The sequence below is a fragment of the Maylandia zebra genome, linkage group LG20, assembly GCF_041146795.1.
Source record: "Maylandia zebra isolate NMK-2024a linkage group LG20, Mzebra_GT3a, whole genome shotgun sequence".
Classification (NCBI taxonomy): Eukaryota; Metazoa; Chordata; class Actinopteri; order Cichliformes; family Cichlidae; genus Maylandia; species Maylandia zebra.
The window spans coordinates 13,658,926-13,679,584 of NC_135186.1; the positions used below are offsets into that span (position 1 = coordinate 13,658,926).

General features: G+C 39.9%; 1 protein-coding gene across 2 annotated transcripts; it reads right to left on the bottom strand.

Annotated features, from left to right (window-relative positions):
• Window positions 1–1,706: 1,706 nt before the first annotated feature.
• LOC101470285 (Krueppel-like factor 15) lies at window positions 1,707–15,313 on the bottom strand. 2 transcript variants are annotated; one of them, XM_023153953.3, is made up of 4 exons: window positions 15,145–15,313; window positions 14,363–14,471; window positions 11,766–13,335; window positions 1,707–4,990 (listed from the first exon to the last, which is right to left on the bottom strand). In XM_023153953.3, the coding sequence occupies exons 3-4, from the start codon at window positions 13,247–13,249 to the stop codon at window positions 4,813–4,815; spliced, it is 1,662 nt and encodes a 553-aa protein (XP_023009721.1). In that variant the 5' UTR covers window positions 13,250–13,335; window positions 14,363–14,471; window positions 15,145–15,313; the 3' UTR covers window positions 1,707–4,812. The 2 variants fall into 2 exon arrangements, with proteins under 2 accessions (XP_023009721.1, XP_004570065.1); XM_004570008.5 differs by lacking the exon at window positions 14,363–14,471 and having other exon boundaries at window positions 15,145–15,312.
• Between the last annotated feature and the right edge of the window lie 5,346 nt (window positions 15,314–20,659).

The window sequence follows — 20,659 nt, forward strand, 5'->3', positions numbered from 1 at the left end:
ATGCTTGTTCCCTCCTGGGAACACGGCGGGTCTGAGCCCGCGCTGGAATGGTAGCGCTGGGCAGGATGGCTGCTGTGTTTGCTTCGGATTACTCCTCACCCCTCACCTGAACCTGTGGCTTGTCACGTGTTCCATAATGTTGTGCTGTGGACATTTATGTGCTTTTTTGTGGACATTTATGTGCTTTTTTGTGCATAGGAGTTTTTTTGTTTCCTGTTCTCATGCTGTCCTCCCAGGAGCCCAGCATGAATAGATGTCTCTTTTTTTCCTCTTGTACTTTCCCATTGTAATGTACATTTCAGTGTTTGTTTTCTGTAACGCTACCGATCTCCGACCTGTATCCCCATGTGATGTCTGTGTTGTGTGTGTAAGGTCGGGGGGGTCCTATTTCACTGCAGGGCAACCTGCACGTGGCGAATAAAGCCTTGATTGATTGATTGATTGATTGATTGATTGATTGATTAACCAGTGAGGCCAGCGGGACAAAATCTCATTTCACACACATAATAACTCCAGTCAAAAGCAGTCAAATTTTACATTGCTGAAATGGTGATTAACAGCCAGAAACTGTCAGTCAAATGTATTTGTGTCAAAACATTAGTGATGCAAAATGCATCTTAAGCACCTTAATCAATTAAAGAATGTAAAGATCACATCTGCATAAAAAATAAAATGCATACATCTGTTACATACGATCTATTGCTTATTTATATGGACTTTGGCAAACATAACGCTGTAAATTATTAGCTTTGTAGTTGCTAGATACTTCACACTTATTTAACACTTAGCTCACTGTCTGTACCTATCATTTGGTTTTGGGCACATTAGCACAGGTTTTTATATGTGAATCACCTGTTGTCAGTAAAACAAAAAATTGAAGAGCGCAATGATTCGGAACCAAAACAGTTGATCTAAGTTCTATACATCAGTACTGTAGTGTAACCATTGTACAGAAATGTGCACAAGAAAGTATGAGACAAATATAGGGCACTGGCTATTTTTGGATGTATGTGGTTTTGTGCGTTTGTTCAGAGCCAGACATGTTTGACTGAGTTTTCAAGGTCTGTCCAATATATACAGAATATTTCTGTTAATATGCAACACTTTGTCCTTATTAAGTATGAGATATATTTAACAGGGTTAACTGTAGCTTAGGAGGAAGACCAGATTATATATTAATTGGTAGTTTGATTCCTGGGGCATTTAAAGATGATTACTTATACACTCTTGTAAATCTAACTCATGCTTAATTGGTCTATTATGCTCTATCTATTAGAAGTAGTTATCTTGCTGTATTCTGACATTGTAGTAGTAATTTACTACAGTGACATTTAATTAATTAATTAACTCACTCAAGTCAGCAAGCCTAGGTTTGGTAAAGCCAATCACTTACAGCTAATATTAGATGGCATAAGCAAACCTTAGCTAGAGACTATATCAATCTTATAACTAAACAACAACTATAGATATTGATAGTGTCAACACTTTTTACTCTTTACTCTTAAAAGCACTTAAAATAAATGCACACATGCAGTCAGAAATAAATTCATTTTGTCATTCCCAAATAATGTGGCCCAAATCTGACATTTTTTACTGTATCATGTGACTGAAAGTCTCTCAGCAAAAACATCAGGAAAGCAATATATTAAAAAAATCTAATGAAACACTTATTGGCTGTTTAAACAGTAAAAGCAAGTCGTGTTTGTTTGTTTTTTTTATTGTAAATGTTTTACATTGTAGAACAAAAGCAAAAAATAACATTTTTAGCTTTTTTGTTGTAGGTATGTACAGAACACATCTGAAAATGACTTCAGTGTTTCATAACACACGGACAATTTTATTTCCAACTCAGGTGTAATTTCAATTTGTTTTATTTTCAATGTTAAGCCAAGTGCATGTAAATAAACTGTTGCTGATATGCATTTTTTTGACTTCTTACAAAGAATGCATCATGAAACATGTAATAAGTATATTGTATGTGTTGTGTACAGACCTCACAAACACTAAGTCAACTAATTTTAAAACAATATATTTGAATTATCATGTTATGTACACTTTCTTTACAGTTTTAAAAATCTTTCACAATCACAGAAATCACTAGAAGAATATTTCAATTCTCTTTTAGATGAATATAAAGTATTTACATACATTCACGGGATCACGTACGACACTCTTTCTGAAAAGTGTTTCTTCTAATTGCATGGAAGGAATGGCTGACTGAGTTAACATACTTCCTTTATATAGCGTCACTGGTGGCAAACCAAAGACTACAAAGGGTTTGACAATCACTGCAGGTTTCAGCAAATCATTAATTTCTAAAACCACAAAAGTCTTTCTTAAAACCGCATTTTAAATCTGTTTCAAATCTGTGAATTTTGTCAAATAATTCTCAACTTTATGGCACAGAAATTTCCTCTGAGCTCCTCCTATGATATTTGGTTTAATTCAAAGGAAATTCAGAATAAGAGATTAAAGCAATCTACTCAGTTAAGTGAGATATGAAAAAAAAGCTTAACAGTCACTGCTTCCTTACAGTACAATACCTCTTTTAGAAGAATTGATATGTTCAAGACCAGCAATAGTGTTTCTTGAATGCTTTTGAAAATGGTATATATTCTGAAAAATGTGCTGTAAATTCATGTTTGGGCACAACCAAAGTAAGAAAACTTACTCATGAAGATTTCCCTTTAGATGTGGCATTTGATGTTGCAATGACACTAATTTTCCACTCTCAATGGAAAGTTAACTGAGCTCTTTTAAGTTTTAATCTGTGGAGAAAAGTAGGACAATATCTATTTGATGCCTCTTTAAGCAAGATCCAAAATATTTCATACATTAATTAATTAACAATTTATTCTCTTACAAATTAAGTCTTCAGTGATAAAGCACTGATTTTAAAAATGCAATACGTACTTGGGTATTTTGCCTCTGTTGCAGTTGGTCACTATTAGCTAATACAAGTTAGCTAACACTAGCTGATGTTAGCTAACATTTTATAATGCTAGTTACTGTTTTGTAATTGTACATCATTTACGCTATGCACTATGATAAACGATTGAAGGTACTTATAATTTTCATATGTACTGTGATCCTGTCATTGCAACATGTGACAGCATTGGCCAGTTCTTTAGCAAAAACAACATAGCTTATCTTTAATCTTTTTACTTTGGTGTCCTTGGTGCTAGCCTTAATAACTGGCTACCAAATAGACAAACTCAATTTGACAGGTAACGATTTCATTTAATTTCAGATGTTCAAAAAATCTGGGGCAAGACAAAAGATTCACATTGATGCCAGCAGATTTACCATCTTGTATCATATGACAGCAGTGACATAAAGTAAAGAAAGTCACATTAAGTAATAACTGATATGGTATAACAAAATCATTAAACAGAAGTTGTGACATTTCATGAGATGAACAAAGACAGCGTTTTAAAGCTTGGCTTTAGGGTCATCAGCTTTGATCCAATAAAGGCCATTAAATTTACAATTATTACGATAAGTAATTTTTTGACAAGATGAATCAAAAAGAGTCAGACCGCATTAAGATAACACAAAATTCTCAGAATTCTCAGTATGGGCAGACAACCAAAAATGTCATGTGTATCAGTGCAAATTACATGATATTTGTTGGTGAGCAGTAATTCAACATCAACTTGAGCTTTGTTCTTGTGTTTGAGGTCGAAACAGACTCTAAGGCAACAAAGAGACTTATTCAAAGCTAATGGAATGTTGGTGTATCTTTTTATCTACTGAGAAAGAATTAAACCAAGACCTTAATAGTCCCCATTACTTCCTAATAGTATGCCCAGTAAGCCCTTGTTGCTATGCAACAAATGAAATTCAAGCCATTAAGCAGTAAGTTTTTGCTAGTATTACTTTTCAAAACATTTGGCTCCAGGAAGAGTATAAAAAGTGGAGGTTTTAAACAGGGATGCATGTGACTAGTCAACTAGATGTTTAAATCCTACTGCTATTGCTAGTCAGCACCAGAAATATTAGTCAGTTACACAGACTGGTACACCTGGTAGCAAGATGGAAAGTAACCAGATTACCACTAACCAGCTTGGTTCAGCAGTATTTTGACGCAGAAAATGAATGGTTGTATGTCACCTGTGCTAGCATGCAAGCTAATGGCAAACTAATCATTGTATCTGTGTGCAACATTACATACAGCTCAGAATTCCACACATGTCAGAGACATTTAAAATGCAATCTGATCACGGAGGAACGCGATTGAAAGTTTCACATAGCTCTTAGATACAGCCAATGTTTAACCTCGTCCATTAAGTTTTCATTGTTTTCTACCTTTTAGACAAGTCAGCTAATCTGATTCCTTTTTTTTTTGTTTAAACAACTAGCAAATTAGTCGCTATAGCATCCCTAGTTTTAAATAGTAGCCAACCCACCAGTGTTATACCTTTTATTGATATAAGGCTTTTGATTGAACATAGCAATAACACACACCCCAACATGTAAAAAATAGCAGATCTTTCTCCAAATTAGGTTAGCTAAAATATCTGAGAATAAAGTTGTAATATACAAGAAGCTTATTCCACCTGTGAGGGTGCTTTGTCAAGTAACAGTTTTCTGTTTTAGTTCGTTACAGTCTTTTCCTCGTCACCCAATAAATTATCACAGTACCATGAGTGTACGTCACGCACACGTATTTGAACATAAACACACTTGGGCAAAAAGGAGTCCGGCGCAAACTCCTTTAAAGGGCATCTGGACTATCACCCCACCACCCTCCTCTGTCTTTCGTCACATTCCCTCCCCTTCCCTCATATCTGTCAGGCTGCCAGAGCAGGGTCAAAGGGGTCCATTTGCAGAGCGTCCTGTCCGGCTGCTTCGTGGAAAGCGGTGGACTTTGAGGTGTTTCGACAGGTGATCACTGCGAGCAAACTTCTTCTCACAGACTATACACTGGTATGGTTTCACTCCTGAGTGGGAGCGGCGGTGTCGGGATAGCTCGTCCGATCGAGAAAACCTGTTGGAAGGAACCCCAGCATGTGGTTAACAAATTAATCAAATTTCGCTGTACATTAAAAACATTTGGCTATAATAATTTCCCATTAGTGCTTCCAAATGTTCCATTTTATTATTACTATCAGTAATGTGATCCGTTTGTACACAGCTATTGTTATATATATATATATATTAAAAACAAACTAAAAACAAACTAATGTAGTCACGCTTTAAGCTGCCAAATGATATAAAAGCCATGCCAGCCTTTTTTATTTCAGGGTAATCTGATAGATGTGAGTATTGCCCTGCGACTTGAAGTTAAAGAGCCATCCCATATTTAGCTTAACACATGAGCACTGTAAATCCAAACCCAGTCTATTCCTGGCCTGCTCCGCTGTGGTTTCTATGGGCTTCGGCCAGCTTGGGTATCAAGTCAGTGAAGGGTTAAGTGGATGACAGAGCAGTGCCTTTATACCTTGATTTGGTTCCGTATATATTAGTAAAGCTGTTAAGATTTGAACAATCTGCAACACAGATTGATTTTCTAGCACATTTCCAGGAGCAGAGGCAGGCTGTAGACATGAAGGCGATAATTCAGAGATGTAAAGATGTCACTCACAGTTATTTCAAACCATTTCCACTGTAGACATGTATTACACAACTGGCCTATTCATCATTTTAATAGGCCAGTCATAAAAAGAAGGTAAATGACAGAGCTTACAAAGCTAAGCAGTGGCATCTGAGACAGCAAGAATCTTAAAACAAAACAAGATGACTCATGTTGTTGATATGGAGCTCTTTCTCTATTGCAAGTCCCACATAATCTCATATAATACTCCAGAAAGTACAGATAATCAGTCCCCAGTGTAACAAAAGAGTCTGCAGCCATAATAGCTATTATGTGAGACACAATGAGCCAATATGCTCAAAGGTGGCAATGCTAACATGTTTGTCCTGAGCAGGTAGAATATTTGCCAAGTACACCCTTACAGCTTTCAGAGACTTTAAGATGGTAAGTAGGAGGCAGGTGCCAAGGTGACACAATAGCCAGAAATGTTTTAGCTAACCTGTCTGCAATGATCTTTAAAAAAGCATCTGTTGCTGCCAGTGAATCTAGAAAGTGTTGGCCATTTGTGGCCATTTTCCAAACAATCTGAATCCTACCACTCTAAAAAGAGAAAGACTGGTCACAAGTGAAAACATTCAGGACAGGTGCCAATCTTCCCAGGAATGGACTTCCCAGCAAATTCACTGCAAGGTCAGATCATCCAGTGCTCAGAGTACCTGCAAAAAGCCTAAAAGCTACAGCTCAGACTTTACAGGCCTTGGTTAGCATGTTTAATGTTAAACTTCATGACACTACAATTGGAAAGGATGCCAGGAGAAAGCCTTTTCTCTATAAAGCTGCATTTGAGTAAACCACAAGACTTTTGAAACAATATCCTTTGCACAGATGAAACCACAGTGGAGATGTCAGGCCATAATGCACATCACCGTGTCTGGAAAAAAATGCAAAAAATGCAACCAAACAACTAGAAAAACAACATTTCAGCAAACACAGCTCATACCAACTGCCGAGCCGGAGGTTTGGACTTCTAGTATTCCAGAGTCAAATGTAAGGCCATCAGTCTGACAGCTAAAGCTTGGCCTAAACTGGATCATGGATCAGGACAATGATCCTTTTGTTGTAAAGGAAAAGAATCAAGGTGCTACAATGGCCCAGTCATGTGTGGATCTCAACATGACTGACATGCTGACCTTAAGAGAGCTGTGCATGAACGAACGCCTGCAAACCTCAATGGACTGAAGCAACGAAGAGTCAGACCAGATTCCCCCACAGTAACAATAATAATGATGAAGTCACACATTATCATACATTGCTGTTAAAGGTGTTTGTGCACGCTAGTGAATACTGGGGTGTACTTTCTTTTTTGTGACTGTATTCAGTAAAACCGCACCATATAACTATTTGCTTTATGGTCTGTTGGGGGCAGCACATGGGGCTGACACTAAAAGTTATGACATTCACCAGTTATTGTCTAACCATGTTACAAAGGACCTTTAGGTAAAACAAAACGCAGTTACTGATATCAAGTTGCAAAGCTCTCCAAATGTGTGAAAAACACTTTTTGTTGCAGGCTGTTTGAAAAGTTAACTGAGCGACAGAAAAGAGGCAAATGAAAGGTGTCTTTCTAGCTCTCTTACACAAACACAATGTTTACTACAGTATATACTACAGCTAGGGATGATTTGCTCATCTCTTTGTAGCCCTGAATGCAGTTATAAAATGCCATTTTATAAAGCTAACAAGCTCATCTGTTTGTTGCACAACTACAGTAGAAGACACAGCAGAGCAAAATAAGGAAAGAGTTGTAGTTTGGATAACGAGCCAATGGAAACTTCTATGACAGGTTTCTTTTCATTTGACACCCTCATGTACCTCTTTACATTTCACACAGTCATTCAGTTTTGTTAACAGACAGTTATGGCTTATTGGAGCCTTGAATAACATTAATTTTGTGATAGACTGTCTACTGAAGTCTTTTACCTTTGTGTTGAAGGGATTAGTGGGATTTTTTTAACCTAGTTCTCCCTACCTCAAGAACATGTCAAGTAAACAGAAATAAATACTGATCCATGTCTTTACGTTCTCTTCTTTATGCGACTACACTCTTGGTAATTGCTGGATGATGTGAATGCAAGCATTAAACCCTAAAGCATTACTATATCAGCTACAAGCTTGGGCATGGTAGAACCCATACATGTGTACTCTACGACTAAATTTGGGCTGAGCCTATAAGAACTATAGCATAATGTACTGTAGCCAGAAAGATCTTTCAAGAGAACATTCATGCAGGAGTTATGCAATTACTCAACCTCACTCTCCTCACATGTATGTTCTTTGGCGTAACGCCTGTTCTCTTTTGTCACCCCACCTTCTCTCTCTCGCCACCTCATGCCCATTCTTGCTATAGTTCTTTGTCTACAATTTTAGCAATGTCACTTTTTCTCAGCTTACATGTCACAGATTGTGGACAGAGAGAGAGAGTGTCCTCAAGCTCAGTGAGTTCAGCGAGTTCATAAGTGCTACAGGTTGGGATTAGGGGCAATTTTCTTGATTACGTGAGTTTGTGCTTTTCACTGAGGATTGTGGCTTTTGTGCCTCAAGTCCTTGGGGCAGCTTGGCGTGGAGCTGCACAACACATAGTATACATAACAGCGTGGGCCCTGTGGGAAACACACGCAGGTCTTGTTCTAACTTGTCCCTGAACTTAGATCTTCCGCCAAAGCAGCATTCAAAGAAAACAGCCTAAAAGGTGTGGCGGTAACAAACAGTAACACAGATGCTGGCATATATATAGGTATAGGTATGCCTACTACATGTTAACCAACACAAAGGCCATGAAACTCTTCTGAAGGATTTTTGCAAAATAGATATTATCTTTTTATCTAGCTGAATAGCAGCAACTTTCCATCCACTGTGGTCCCCGCCAGATCAACAACCCTTCGTGAGTGATGGATCATAAACTAAGCACCCTCTCTTCCTTTCCCTTTGTCTCTCTTTTGAGCTCTAAGTGTCCAAATCTGAGGCTAAGTTTGACTGTGACAGCCCCGTCACCACCCAACATTGTTTTGTTGTAATGATGAATGCATCAGCTGACAAAGACAACAAGCCACAGCCCTGATGACAGATGCCGAGCACGCACACGCTGGAGTGTTTTTACAGCAAACTTTGGGTTCCAGCCCAGATTCTCAACACAATCCTCACATGAGAGCCTCAGTGCAGGCCAGAGATGAAAATGCTCCATGTTTGTGTGCGTGTATGGGTGTGTGTGCGTGTGTTGCTTGTATGTATGTGCTAATTTAAGTGTTTACATGTGACCAGATGGTCACAAGAGGGGAAAAAAATTCCAAAAAGCTTTAAAAAGGAAAACCGTTTGGCAAAGGAAGGAATATAATGTTGACTGAGTTATATGTGGGAATCCAGCCAATGAAATACCTCTCCTGTCTACTTCAGAGGAGCCAACACATGGATCTACTCTAAGGTTACAGAGGGTACAGGGAGCCTGACTTCTTACTTCACGTCCATTTCCTGACTCAGAGGGAGAGGAGTGTGGAAGAGGTAACTTTATAATATAGTAAATTGCTGCTGCTGTCACGTAAAGACGTTGGAGATGAAGTTTTGAAAGAACATTTAGGATCACTTAAAGAAACATGTAGTACTCAGTGTTTGCATTTCCTGACAATACAGATTAAATCCAGTCATAAATGAAAGCGAGTGCACCATTACACCTGACCAATCGAAAAACATGGCTAATGTTGCCACACTCTGTCAAAATACACTCGTAATCCAAACAAAAAGATCTAAAGTTTAAATAAGTATCAGCAGAGTTTTCTCCACCACATAACAAGCTCATTAATTTCCCTGAAATGAGAACTCCATCTAACACCTAGCTGGTTTCTGAGCTGTAGCACCTGCATCTTTCTCCTCTTCGGTGGACCTCACTGCCACTAGCATAGTCGTGGTGAGTGCTTAGCTTGCATGTCCTACTTTAACATGCACTCAGCTGTCTTAGCACCTGATCACGCTCACTGAATCAACAGTATGATTGGAAACATTCCTGAGATTTTCTTTTTAGTCACAAGGAGCAAAAATGTGAAGAAATTTTTAACAGCATCACATTGATTATTGTAAAGAGTAACTAAATAACCGATTACTTGAACTACAAAACTAACACGTTGGTATCCCCAGTTTCAAGTGATCTGCAAACTGATTACATGCATTACGTCCATATGTCTGCCACTGATAACAATAACACAGCAATGCAGCAAAACAAAGCTCGATACAAATTCATTTTGGGCTTCAGATCAGAAGTTAGCTTAGCTTAGCATTAAAATTTGAAAAGGAGGGCAGAGCTAGCCAAGTGCACCTTTTCAAGATTACTAATAAAAGTGCTTTTGATCTCATCTGTTTGGTCTGAGGAAAAAGCAGAAAACTAACATCCACAAGCTGTAACTGTTGCTTTCCAGTGAGTGCTCGGGTCCAGTGACCTCATCAAGTTTCCCCTGGATGCCTTAAAACCTCCCTATAAAGCCAAGACATGAGAGTCGTATCACTCATCTCATCTGTCCTTCATCAGCAAGCTTGATGGAATGATACAGGTTACCAAAGGACAAATGCCTATAGCATGGAAAACATGGAAAAAGTATGTCTTAGACTCCAAAAAAGAGATCATTACATACATAACAAGTGACAGATCACAATAACTTGATATAGAAATACCTGGATGTTTGTCCATCCATAATGTTGTTAAAAAATGTCTGACATGTTTTTTTAATGGTTATAGTTGTAGCACGGCCTCCTCACAGTGTGTGCTGATTGCAGGTGTAACTCTGCACCGGACAACTGCTGAGCTGGACCACCATATCCAACATATCACTCCATGACAAAAACACATTAACCTTTTCACTCTAACTTTAACCTAAATTTAAATCTACCCTTTACTTCAAATCCTTAGCAGAGTTATTTTAATGTTACCAATGCTTGCCCTAATGTAGGCTGGCCTTTGTCTATAAGGCTCTATATGCACACTCTTGGGCAACGACTGAAATAAATGACCACTGCACCAAAGATCAAAGAGTTCAAGTAAGGATTTCTTATTCAAATCTAGTCCATGATTTAAACATGGAAAAGCTACTCAGTTTGCAGCAAATTAGACTTTTACCTTGTATCCTACACTGATAACTTTAAACTTGATTCTGCACTAATGCTCTGCTGCGAGAACAGGAGTAAAGTGGTTGCAGACAGTGAGCAAACAAATGGAATAACTAACAGGGGACAAAGTCTGCATGCAGACAGCTTCAAAAGGCACTCTATCTAATCTGCAATTTTACCACGGTAGAAAAACACACAGATAGCCGGGATACAACCAACATGTAGAAAAGAACAAATTGTAACCTTCTAAAAAAGCCTTGAGTGCAGCTTCCCTGACAATGACCCATTCCTCCGTTCACTCCCATCCATAAACTAATCAAACAGAGGTTCCTGAATCCTCTCTCTGTGCATTTAACATACATTTATACCCTTGTTAAAGTTTTCACTCTCTTGTAAAATGATATTTTTGGTTCTTTCAGATGACGTGGGGACATCAAAGATGCCTCAAAGACAGATAAAGGATGTGGAACAATTTGCTCTTCCTCCAAGAAGCAAAAAAACCCTTCTAGCATATTTCAGAAGTCAAAAAGGACAATAAGACAGCTTAATGCTGCTGCACTCGATGGATTACATTTCCTAGAGTATCACTTCTTATCAGTATTAACCTGACAGTAGAGTATTCTTCATTACATGACACATTAATGTGTAGCACTGTGGTACCTCATTAAAGTCTGTACACAGTATTCAAGTATCCTATAGAGTGGAAGTCGATAATCCTGGTTATTGTAATCTCTGTAGTGTAGATACGGATTTATATGCAACATTAAACCTCTTAGTATCCACCATGTAACTGGTTAACCACATGCTAAATAGGAAATTTTACAAATGAACTTTAATACATTCATTTTGACATTACATGATTTCTTTTCCATTTGGGTGATCCAAATAGATGAAAATTCTTTAAAGGGGGGGGGCATGACCTAACTCACTCCCTACTCTTAACCCTAGGTGGGTTGCTGGTTACCTGGTGGATGTTATAAGAGGCTAAAGCAATTGAATGTGTGTCATGTGAAGCTGGCTTGCTCTTCACTTCATTTGAAGTCATACCAGCTTTACTATAAAAACATTTGGTCCCACTCACCTCCATCCACAGCCAGGCCATGTGCAGGCAAATGGCTTCTCCCCCGTATGCCTCCTCAGATGGGCTTTAAGGTGGCTGCTCTTGGAGTACATCTTATTACAGCCAGGAAAAGAGCACTTGTGCATCTTAATAAGGTCTGCGACTGCATTCTTCTGGTACCTCTGACCTCCAGAAAGCACCCCTGTAGCCGAACTGCCACCTAACCCACCTTCCACAAGCCCTGTGGGTTTAGCTGCGATGGGCACCGGCGCGATCCGGACAAATTTGGACGAAGTGGTGATCCCGGCTTTGCTTGAGCTCGCGACGTTAGCTGAAGAAAGCAGCTGAGGCACTAAGGCAAAAGTCTGCCCCTGAATGTTAACCAGGAGCTGAGCTATTTTGATGTCAGTTGGGGCCAGGGTTTGTTGGGACTGGGATTTCTCAGGATTCTGTGTGTCAGATTCTGAAATGGCGCTGGAGTTTGGTTCTTGTTTGATCTGTATAGGCTGGATTTGTAGGATGACAGGCACATGAGAAGCAGAGCTGGAACTTTCGGATGAGGAAGGCAGTGATCCAGACTCCTCCTGTTTGATCCCTTCTGCATGGCTGGTGGCAGAGCTAGTTACACAGCTAGCATCTACCGATGATGATGAGCTGTCCATGTCTGATGCACATGGTGCATGTTTGGTCTCTGTGTGGGAGGAGAATGGAGAATGAGCCACAGGCACAGTTTGATCCGAGTTCTGTGACACTAGTTCTCCTGCTAATGTCCTTGAATTTTCTGCATCTACATCCTCTGATGTTGGGGACATCATCTCATCGCACCTTTCCTCTTCTTTTTCTACTGCCACAACCATGTTTTCCTCTAGGAACTCCTCAATCTCCTCTAGAGTGGGCTGAAACAGGAATGCCGCAGGATCCTGCAACTCATCGAGGAAGACTGGGAACTCGTAAGAATCCTCTTTGGCCTGCTGCTGCAGAACACTCAGCTGTTGCTCCCAAGCCAGCCCCGTAGGTAAAATGGGAACAGTAGGAGAAGAAGATGTGGAGGAAGGTGGAGAGGACAGGCACAGAGAGGATGAAAGAGTGTTGCTGCTGTTGCTGGTGTTAGAACTTAATGAGGTGGTGTGGGAGGCCTGAGACAGCAGGAGGTCTAGCAGGCTGTCTTGACTCTCTCCTCCCGAGGAGCTGCAGCTCCCACTGCTCCTGCTGCTCCTGCTTTTGTAGCTGGAGCTTAGGACATGTCGTGACACTGGGGACGAGGACTCGGGACTGGAGCAGAGGGACGAACGAGGGCTGGAGGAGTCACTGAGGTCGTCCTCAGAGAGCCGAGGAGAGGAGGAGAGAGTCACTCCTTGGTACAGGTGGTGGTGGTGGTGGTAGGTACACGCGTCAGTCACCATGATGCCACCATTAGTGTGGCAATAGAGGCAGCTATAGTCAGACTTTGGGGAGCCGGTGTAATACAGGAAGGTCTCCTCACCAAATGGTAAGTGATCAACCATTCCTGTGCGGATGAATGGCAGCTGGCTTTGCTTCTCTCTGCTCTGAAGATCGGGCTGTTGTGAACGTTCAAGCGTGTTTCTTGTTCCTACAAAACACAAATGATTACGTTTATTAGGTATGAAATTGAAAGAGATTCTCCACAATCCTCATCTAGTGGCAGCTGCTCAGACTGTGTTCAATTTTAATGAAATGGAACTTTTAACAGGCTTGTGTTCCTGGGTGATGGTTAATCCTAAAAAGTTCCAGCGTGACACAAACACAGCAATGTTGTCTATGAGGTTAATTTTTTAACAAGAAAAAATAACAAATAAGTAAACCAGCACTAACAGACTGAGAATGATCTCCTATTCTTTGTGGTTTCTACCTGCTGCCTGTTCAAGAGGTTTGCAGCTGATGGCACTTCAAAAGGAAAGTCAATCATGTGTGAAAGAAGTGGAATTTAAAGACTGTGCATGTGTGCGGGAGCGTGGATGCTGCAGCTGCTGGTTCAGACTTCAAGTTGACCATGTGGAGTTTGGGTTTCCGGTTTCTTCTAACATTAAAGCCATATGGTCATTAAATGTGTTTTTCTACCTGTGGTCCTTTGCAGAGGTTTTGTCTCAAAGAGGACACCAATTGAAATTTTGTATCAATAAGATTTTCAATACGGCAGATATTCGACATTAAATCAGAATCAGAATACTTTATTGATCCCTAGGGGAAATTATTTTGGTTACAGTGCTCCAGTATAAACATTAACAAGACAGACAATGCACTAAGTAAGAAATAGACACAATATATATAATATATACATGACTTATATACATATAAGTCACTTATTGATAAATAGCTGAATAAGAGGAAGAGCGTGTGCAAAAGGGTGTAGCTATTGCAGTATACAGTGTGTTAAGTGGATGAGTTGTATAGGGAGATGGCCACGGGCAGGAATGATTTCCTGTGTAATGTAAAGCTAGAGCCCAAAAGCTTTCTGCAGTTTTGGAGTCAATCGGTGCCACTGCAGGAAGAGTGAGGGATTTAGTGCCTATTTTTATGCCAGAAAAACAATGCACCACATCTACATTTACGTGGATTAAAAAAAAACAAAAAAAAACACTAGACACAAATCCACTTACATGCAGTGAGTGGCTTATGATGATTAAACGCAACTCTGAAATCCCCCTTTAAAACTTCAAAAGGCTGCATGAAAACGGGACTAGAGACAAAATGATAGTGCGCCCTCTTCTGTAAAAGAATAAAAAAAATTTTTAAAAAGTTTTCAAGTGCAGAGATCCTAAGAAAAAAAATAAAACAAAAAAATGTTTTTGTTATGCACACACACACACACACACACACACACACACACACACACACACACACACACACACACACACACACACACGAACTTTTATCTAATGTATGATCTCAGGCCAGAACAAGGTAACATCATATGACATTGAGGGTCTGGTGTTCTGCAGCTGCTGCTTCTACGTGATACCTTATGGGAGGGGGGAGAAAAAGGGGTTTGGAAGAGATAGGTTTGGCCACGTCTAAACGATCTGCCCTAGAGTAACCCTGCAGCCATTAAACATCAAACAAGAATTTTGACAGCATGGTGCTCTCCTGCTCTTAACCATGCTGCGTGCTTAGTTAGGTGTGGAGGTTACTTCGGAATTCACGGCATGTTTAACGCTGCAGGCTGACAGCTCCTCCGATCACAGGCACGGGATTACTTTTTTTTCTTTTTTTGTAATACTGCGCCAATTCGCTAAATATTTCTACGTATCATCCGGTAACAGCTTTGCGTGCATGCATGTCTTTCATCAGAGCCACGCTTCACTGCACACAACACGGATCAACAGAAGACACACAGTCACATATAAACAAGTATCTTTTAGCAAATCGCCAACACACTCACCTGTATATGCAAGCAATCCAAACCCCGCTCCTTTAAAGCTGAGCGCTTCTCTCCTGGAAGTCCGTGCGTAATAGTGCGTAATGGCAATAGAACTCCACCGCACTGTCTTCGCACACTCTCTCTCTCATACAGCTCTCACAAGATCTCTCTCCCTCTCTCTCTCTCTCTCTAGAGTAGTCGTTGGTTCGTTTAACCGTCACGTGATCGAAGTTCGGCATGTTATACCAGTGAAATCAGGGCTCACGAAGGCTCGTCTGCTCGGCGCACGGTAATTGGCCTTCGATGACGGGAGGCCGGCCCTAGGGCTTGGCGTCAGTGGAAAGAAAGTGTGAGTAAAGGAAAGAGAGAACATGTGTGCCAATGAGGCTCGATCATAAAATCACTTTCATATCTTAGCAACTGCTCTTGAGGCTATTGAAGGCGCAAGTCATTTTCAACATTGTGTTGATGTGCTTCATTTGCATTTGGCAACTGGTAATATTTCCATTGCCCTTCCAGGGAGTGTGCCATGTGTGTTCACTGAAACCCTGCAACAAGAAGTGTCTATAATATTCTCAGTCAGAGCTGCATGTATTTTCTTTCCTGTATCACTTATTGTGTAGAAATAAATAGCTTTTACACGACATTACCATAGAGACTGTGTTCGAGGCTGACACATGATAAATCATAAATTAGGGTATTAAAGCTGCTAAAAAGTAACAGCCCAATTTTCCTGAAGGGAAAAGCATCAGCAGCTGCTGCCTAGAAAGCAAGCTGAGATTTTCGCTTTTTACAGATGACCATGTCTGGATAAGTGGCCAAGTGACTGAGTGAATGAGGGAGCTATTGAGCAGGCAAGTGAGCGTGTTTACATGCTGCCTAATGACATCAGTAAGAGAAGTTTTGCTTTCACTCCAGCTGAGCAGACCTCATATAAACACCTCCACAGGGCTGAAGGAACTTTACTGGCTACAGCCTAATTTGATTTGCCTGCGTAGGTTAGATTACCGTTCAGTGTTTGGATAAATGATCCACTTTCAGCCTGCTTGTAAACATTAGAAGTGTTTCAGTGTGTACTTGCATGCAGCACAGTCACTGGCTATTATGATGTATAAAAACACACACACAATGCCACACTGAGGAGGTTCGTTGTGTGCATGACTCCCGTTGAGCACTTCCAGTGCCACTGCTGCTGCTGAAACTGCTACTGACACTCGTGGCACTGCTATTTTGTTCTAGTACAAAATTGTTATTGTTTAGTTAAATGTTCTAGTTTGTTTCCTAGGCACCAGGTGCAACACAACTGTTGAATTAGAGTTTGCCATGGAGCTAATTTGCATCTACAGTCTCAGTGCAGGAAATCATTAGAAACAATACAGTGCAGTACAATTATTAAAGTTAGGCTGACATCATATAAATATCATATGTTTGTCACATTTATTATTATTATTATTATTATTATTATTGTTGTTGTTGCTGTTGTAGAGTTTTTACTGTTGTGATTTGGTGCGACATAAACACAACTGAATAGAACTGATCTGAACCATTATTACTGCTGCTGTTACTAGTGTGACAACTAGCACTGCTTTTAAGCTACTATGACTACTAATATTGGAACTAGTATAATTATGATTGCTACTACCTGAACTATGCCTCGTACCATCGCTAGACTGCTATTCTCATTACTAATATTATGACTACAGAGGGTTGGTGAGATAGAAGAGGATGCTAGGAACAGGATGAGATGGAAGCAGATAGCCCGTATAAGAAGAAGGCTTTCATTGCTAATGTCATTACTAATGTTACAGCCTCCAGTAATGGTAGCCAATGGTAAAGATGAGGTTGGAGTGGTCAATTTAGATCATAAAGCCATAAAAAAAAAAGTTGACTGAGATGATAGTGAGTGGTCAGCTTGTTTGCTGATAGACTTCTGTATAAATGCAGATTTATCAGAGAAGTTTTCCTCACTGGCCATAGAGAGGATACAGGTTCAATACTCCTTGGCGATGCTAATGCTACACCTTTGTCTTTGCTGTATTTCTACTGCTAACACTGCTATTATTGCCTTTGTTACTTCAAATGGTACAGCAGCACAGGGACCAATCAATGAATCAATCAACCAATCAATCTATTTATTCATAAGCAAACAACACAGGTTGACCAAAGTGCTGTACAAAGAGAAAAAGTAAATAATAAATAAACAAACACACAAATAGAAGATAAGACAAGAAGCTAAACAACTCCGTCACAATTAAAAGCTAGCAAGTAAAGATGCATCTTCAGGCGGGTTTTAAAAATGCTGAGTGTTGGAGAGGTCCTCATTTGAAGAGGCAAACTGTTCTGAGGTTTAGGCACAACAATTGCAAAGGCCCAGTCTCCTCTGTGTTTTAGTCTGCTTCTAGGAACGATCAGAAGAACGTTATCAGCTGACCTTAGAGTTCTGTTTGGAGTATGTTTAGCTAAAAGATCAGAGAGGTAAGAGAGAGCTAATCCATTTAGAGACTTAAAAGCAAGAAATAAAATCTTAAAATCAATTCTAGAATGTACTGGAAGCCAATATAAATGAGCCAACACCGGGGTAATATGGTCATGTTTGCGTGTGCCTGTCAAGAGTCGGGCTGCAGCATTCTGAACAAGGTGATGACGAGAGAGCAGAGCCTGGCTGATACCTAAATACAGACTAATCCAGTAGTCAAGCCTGGTGTAATAAATGCATGAATTACTTTCCTGCAGCAGGCGACAAAACATTCTTAAGCTTTGCAAGTGCCCTGAGCTGGAAGAAGCTGCCATCAAAGAACACCCCCAGATTGGGACAACTGGGATTACTGTTCTTATGGCTGTTTTCACAAATACAACTACCGGTGCTGCTATTACTGCTTTTGCTTATACTTATTAATTCTACTACCAGGCTACATCTATCAGCATGAAAGTTGTTGTAGTGTTTTTACTGCTGCAACTACTGATGCTGCTGTTACTACAATTATTGCCACAACAGCACCAAAGCAGTGAAGTGTAATTATAAATGATGTCATGAATGATTATTCAATTCCATTTAGCTGCTTCACTTTCACATTATTGACTTAATGGGACACTTGAGTGGAATCGGGCCTGTTATTAGTAGTTTTTTGCTCTGAAACATGAGAATCTGTTCATTGAAAGGTATTCTGTTTCCTACCACTGCTGCTGGATACAGTAAATACCTAACGTGAGGCTGACCGGGATCACAGTTTGAGTTTAAACATTCTTTCCCTGCTAATTGAATGGACCATGGCTCATTTACCAGAGTTTCAGCCTCTCTCAGTTGACACATACCTGAGTCAGAGAGAATTCCTGTAATGAAAGAAGAAAAAACAAGGAGATGAAGGACAAAGTCTGTACACTGCACCCTGTAAAGACTGTTTCCTCATGTAGATTACATCTTTGCTCATATCAATAGACAGCTTGTTAAAAATGTCAGGAAGCCCTGGTATCTTCATGAGCTAGAAGTTACTGGAGTTTGTGATTAACTGCAGGTCCCAAGATATTTTTCAAGCAAAATTTTGCTGGAAATTGTACTGCAAGAACTGTAGTGCTGCTAGTATTTGAGGAAATGCAGAGCTCAGAGCAGTTACTCATTGCAACAGTCACATGAAGCCTACAGAGGTTCTTTTCTTTGCCCCACATACTAATTGGTTTCGGCTGCTCCATTCAAACTCACAAACACCTACACATATGCATATTATGTAAGCCCCAGATGGACTTAATTAATCAAATTGATTTATTTCCTCTGGTAACGCTAGCAATCTGCCAAAACTGAAATGGGTAAAATGTGTGCTTCTTTGATCACAGGCAATACCCTCAAAAGAGCTGGCATTCTCACCGAAGAACCACTGGCCGGGAGATAGATAAATACTTCCTTTGTATGACAAGTTTCTTGCATATGGAAGAACACAAAATAAAAATCACAAGTACTCACATGTAAATGTAAACAGTTTGAGACTTTGGTCTTAGGTGGGTATCAGTTGGATCTTTGATATGATTGCTAAATGCATATGTTAGATACAGTGTTTGTACCCTTTCTAAAGTGTTATCATGGGTTGGGTGCTCATGCTGTAACTGGATTTAGCACCACCAGCTGACCAGCAGACCCCTGGAGAGTTTAATCCTGCCATGTAAACAGTCCACTGTGTGATCTGAACAGGTTTATTTCCCTTCACACACACACACACACACGCACGCACGCACGCACACACACACACAATTAATTCAACTGTGACCTGTTTTGTTTTTGGAAATGTTGGGAATACACTTCCAAGAACAGTTTTCAGGAGCAGCTGACCCTTCACAAACACACACACACTGAAAAACTACTACTCTTGTAAACTTAGCCTTTACTCTAAACTTTGTCTAGCCTGAACCTTACATAAACCTTAACCAGATTTACATACTTTTGAGCGTGCGTGGGTCCCTCAATATAAGCATATAATCATGTCCCCGCAATGTGAGTAATACAAGTATAGACGCACTCACTTCTATTATTAGACGCTCTCTTGAGATACTAACAATACTAAAAAACTCATATTTGTTTTTTAAAAAGTGTATTTGGGAACAAAGATGCCTTCTGAGAATTGTGCAATGGGGCTTTAATAAAACTGCAAAGAACCTCAGCTCTTCCAACTCCCATCCAGTCATGCTGCTACCACCAACACAAACAGTCACACTGGTACAAACACCCTTCTCGACTCTAATGCACTTTTTAGACAGCTTAGTTGGCTTTTAGTTAACCTGGCAAGTCTCATCCTATTTGATGGATTAACTGCTTTGCCTTATGCCTCGTACTGACTCTCACTCAAAGCCATACAGATACTTGGCAAACAAACTGCTTTGTATGCTGATTTTTTTTTAACACACTGTGGTTGGAATTGACCCTAACTCTACTTTCAAACATTAACCTTAACCTTATTTTTTTGTGAAAGTCAAGCAGAACCTTTTTGTTTTTAAAGTAGACAATTTTTAATCTATGTCAGCTACAGGTAGAATGATTATTTCTTAGCTTCCAGATTCCTGCTAAGATCTGACATTTAAAAATTTAATATTCTGATAGCAAAGGATTAGGGTTAAAGTCATCACCATGGATGACTTAGTCCTCACAAGGTTAAAGATAGTTAATTGTACGCATAGCTGTCAGTTAGGGCCTATTCACTAGACCATTTAGTTTATTGCAAACATACAACACATGTTGGCTGACAAGTGTCAAGACTGGAGGTAAGGAATGTCAGAGTTAGCCAACCATTTATTTCTTGCTACTTACCACAGACACATCCTGTCTCTTCCTGGAGGATTTGTAGTCCAGATGGAATATAAAATCCCACCAGAGCACTGTGCCCAAAACAAATGTGAGTGGCAATACTAATTTAGTTTTGGCTGATGTCAGAGCCTTCTTTGAAAGCCATGTCCAGTTCTTCTTAATGTGTCCTCTTACAATGTATCCATAGAGGAAGGTGCCCTAGGGACATTAAAATGAGACTTTTTAAACATTAAGTGACCTTGTTAATGT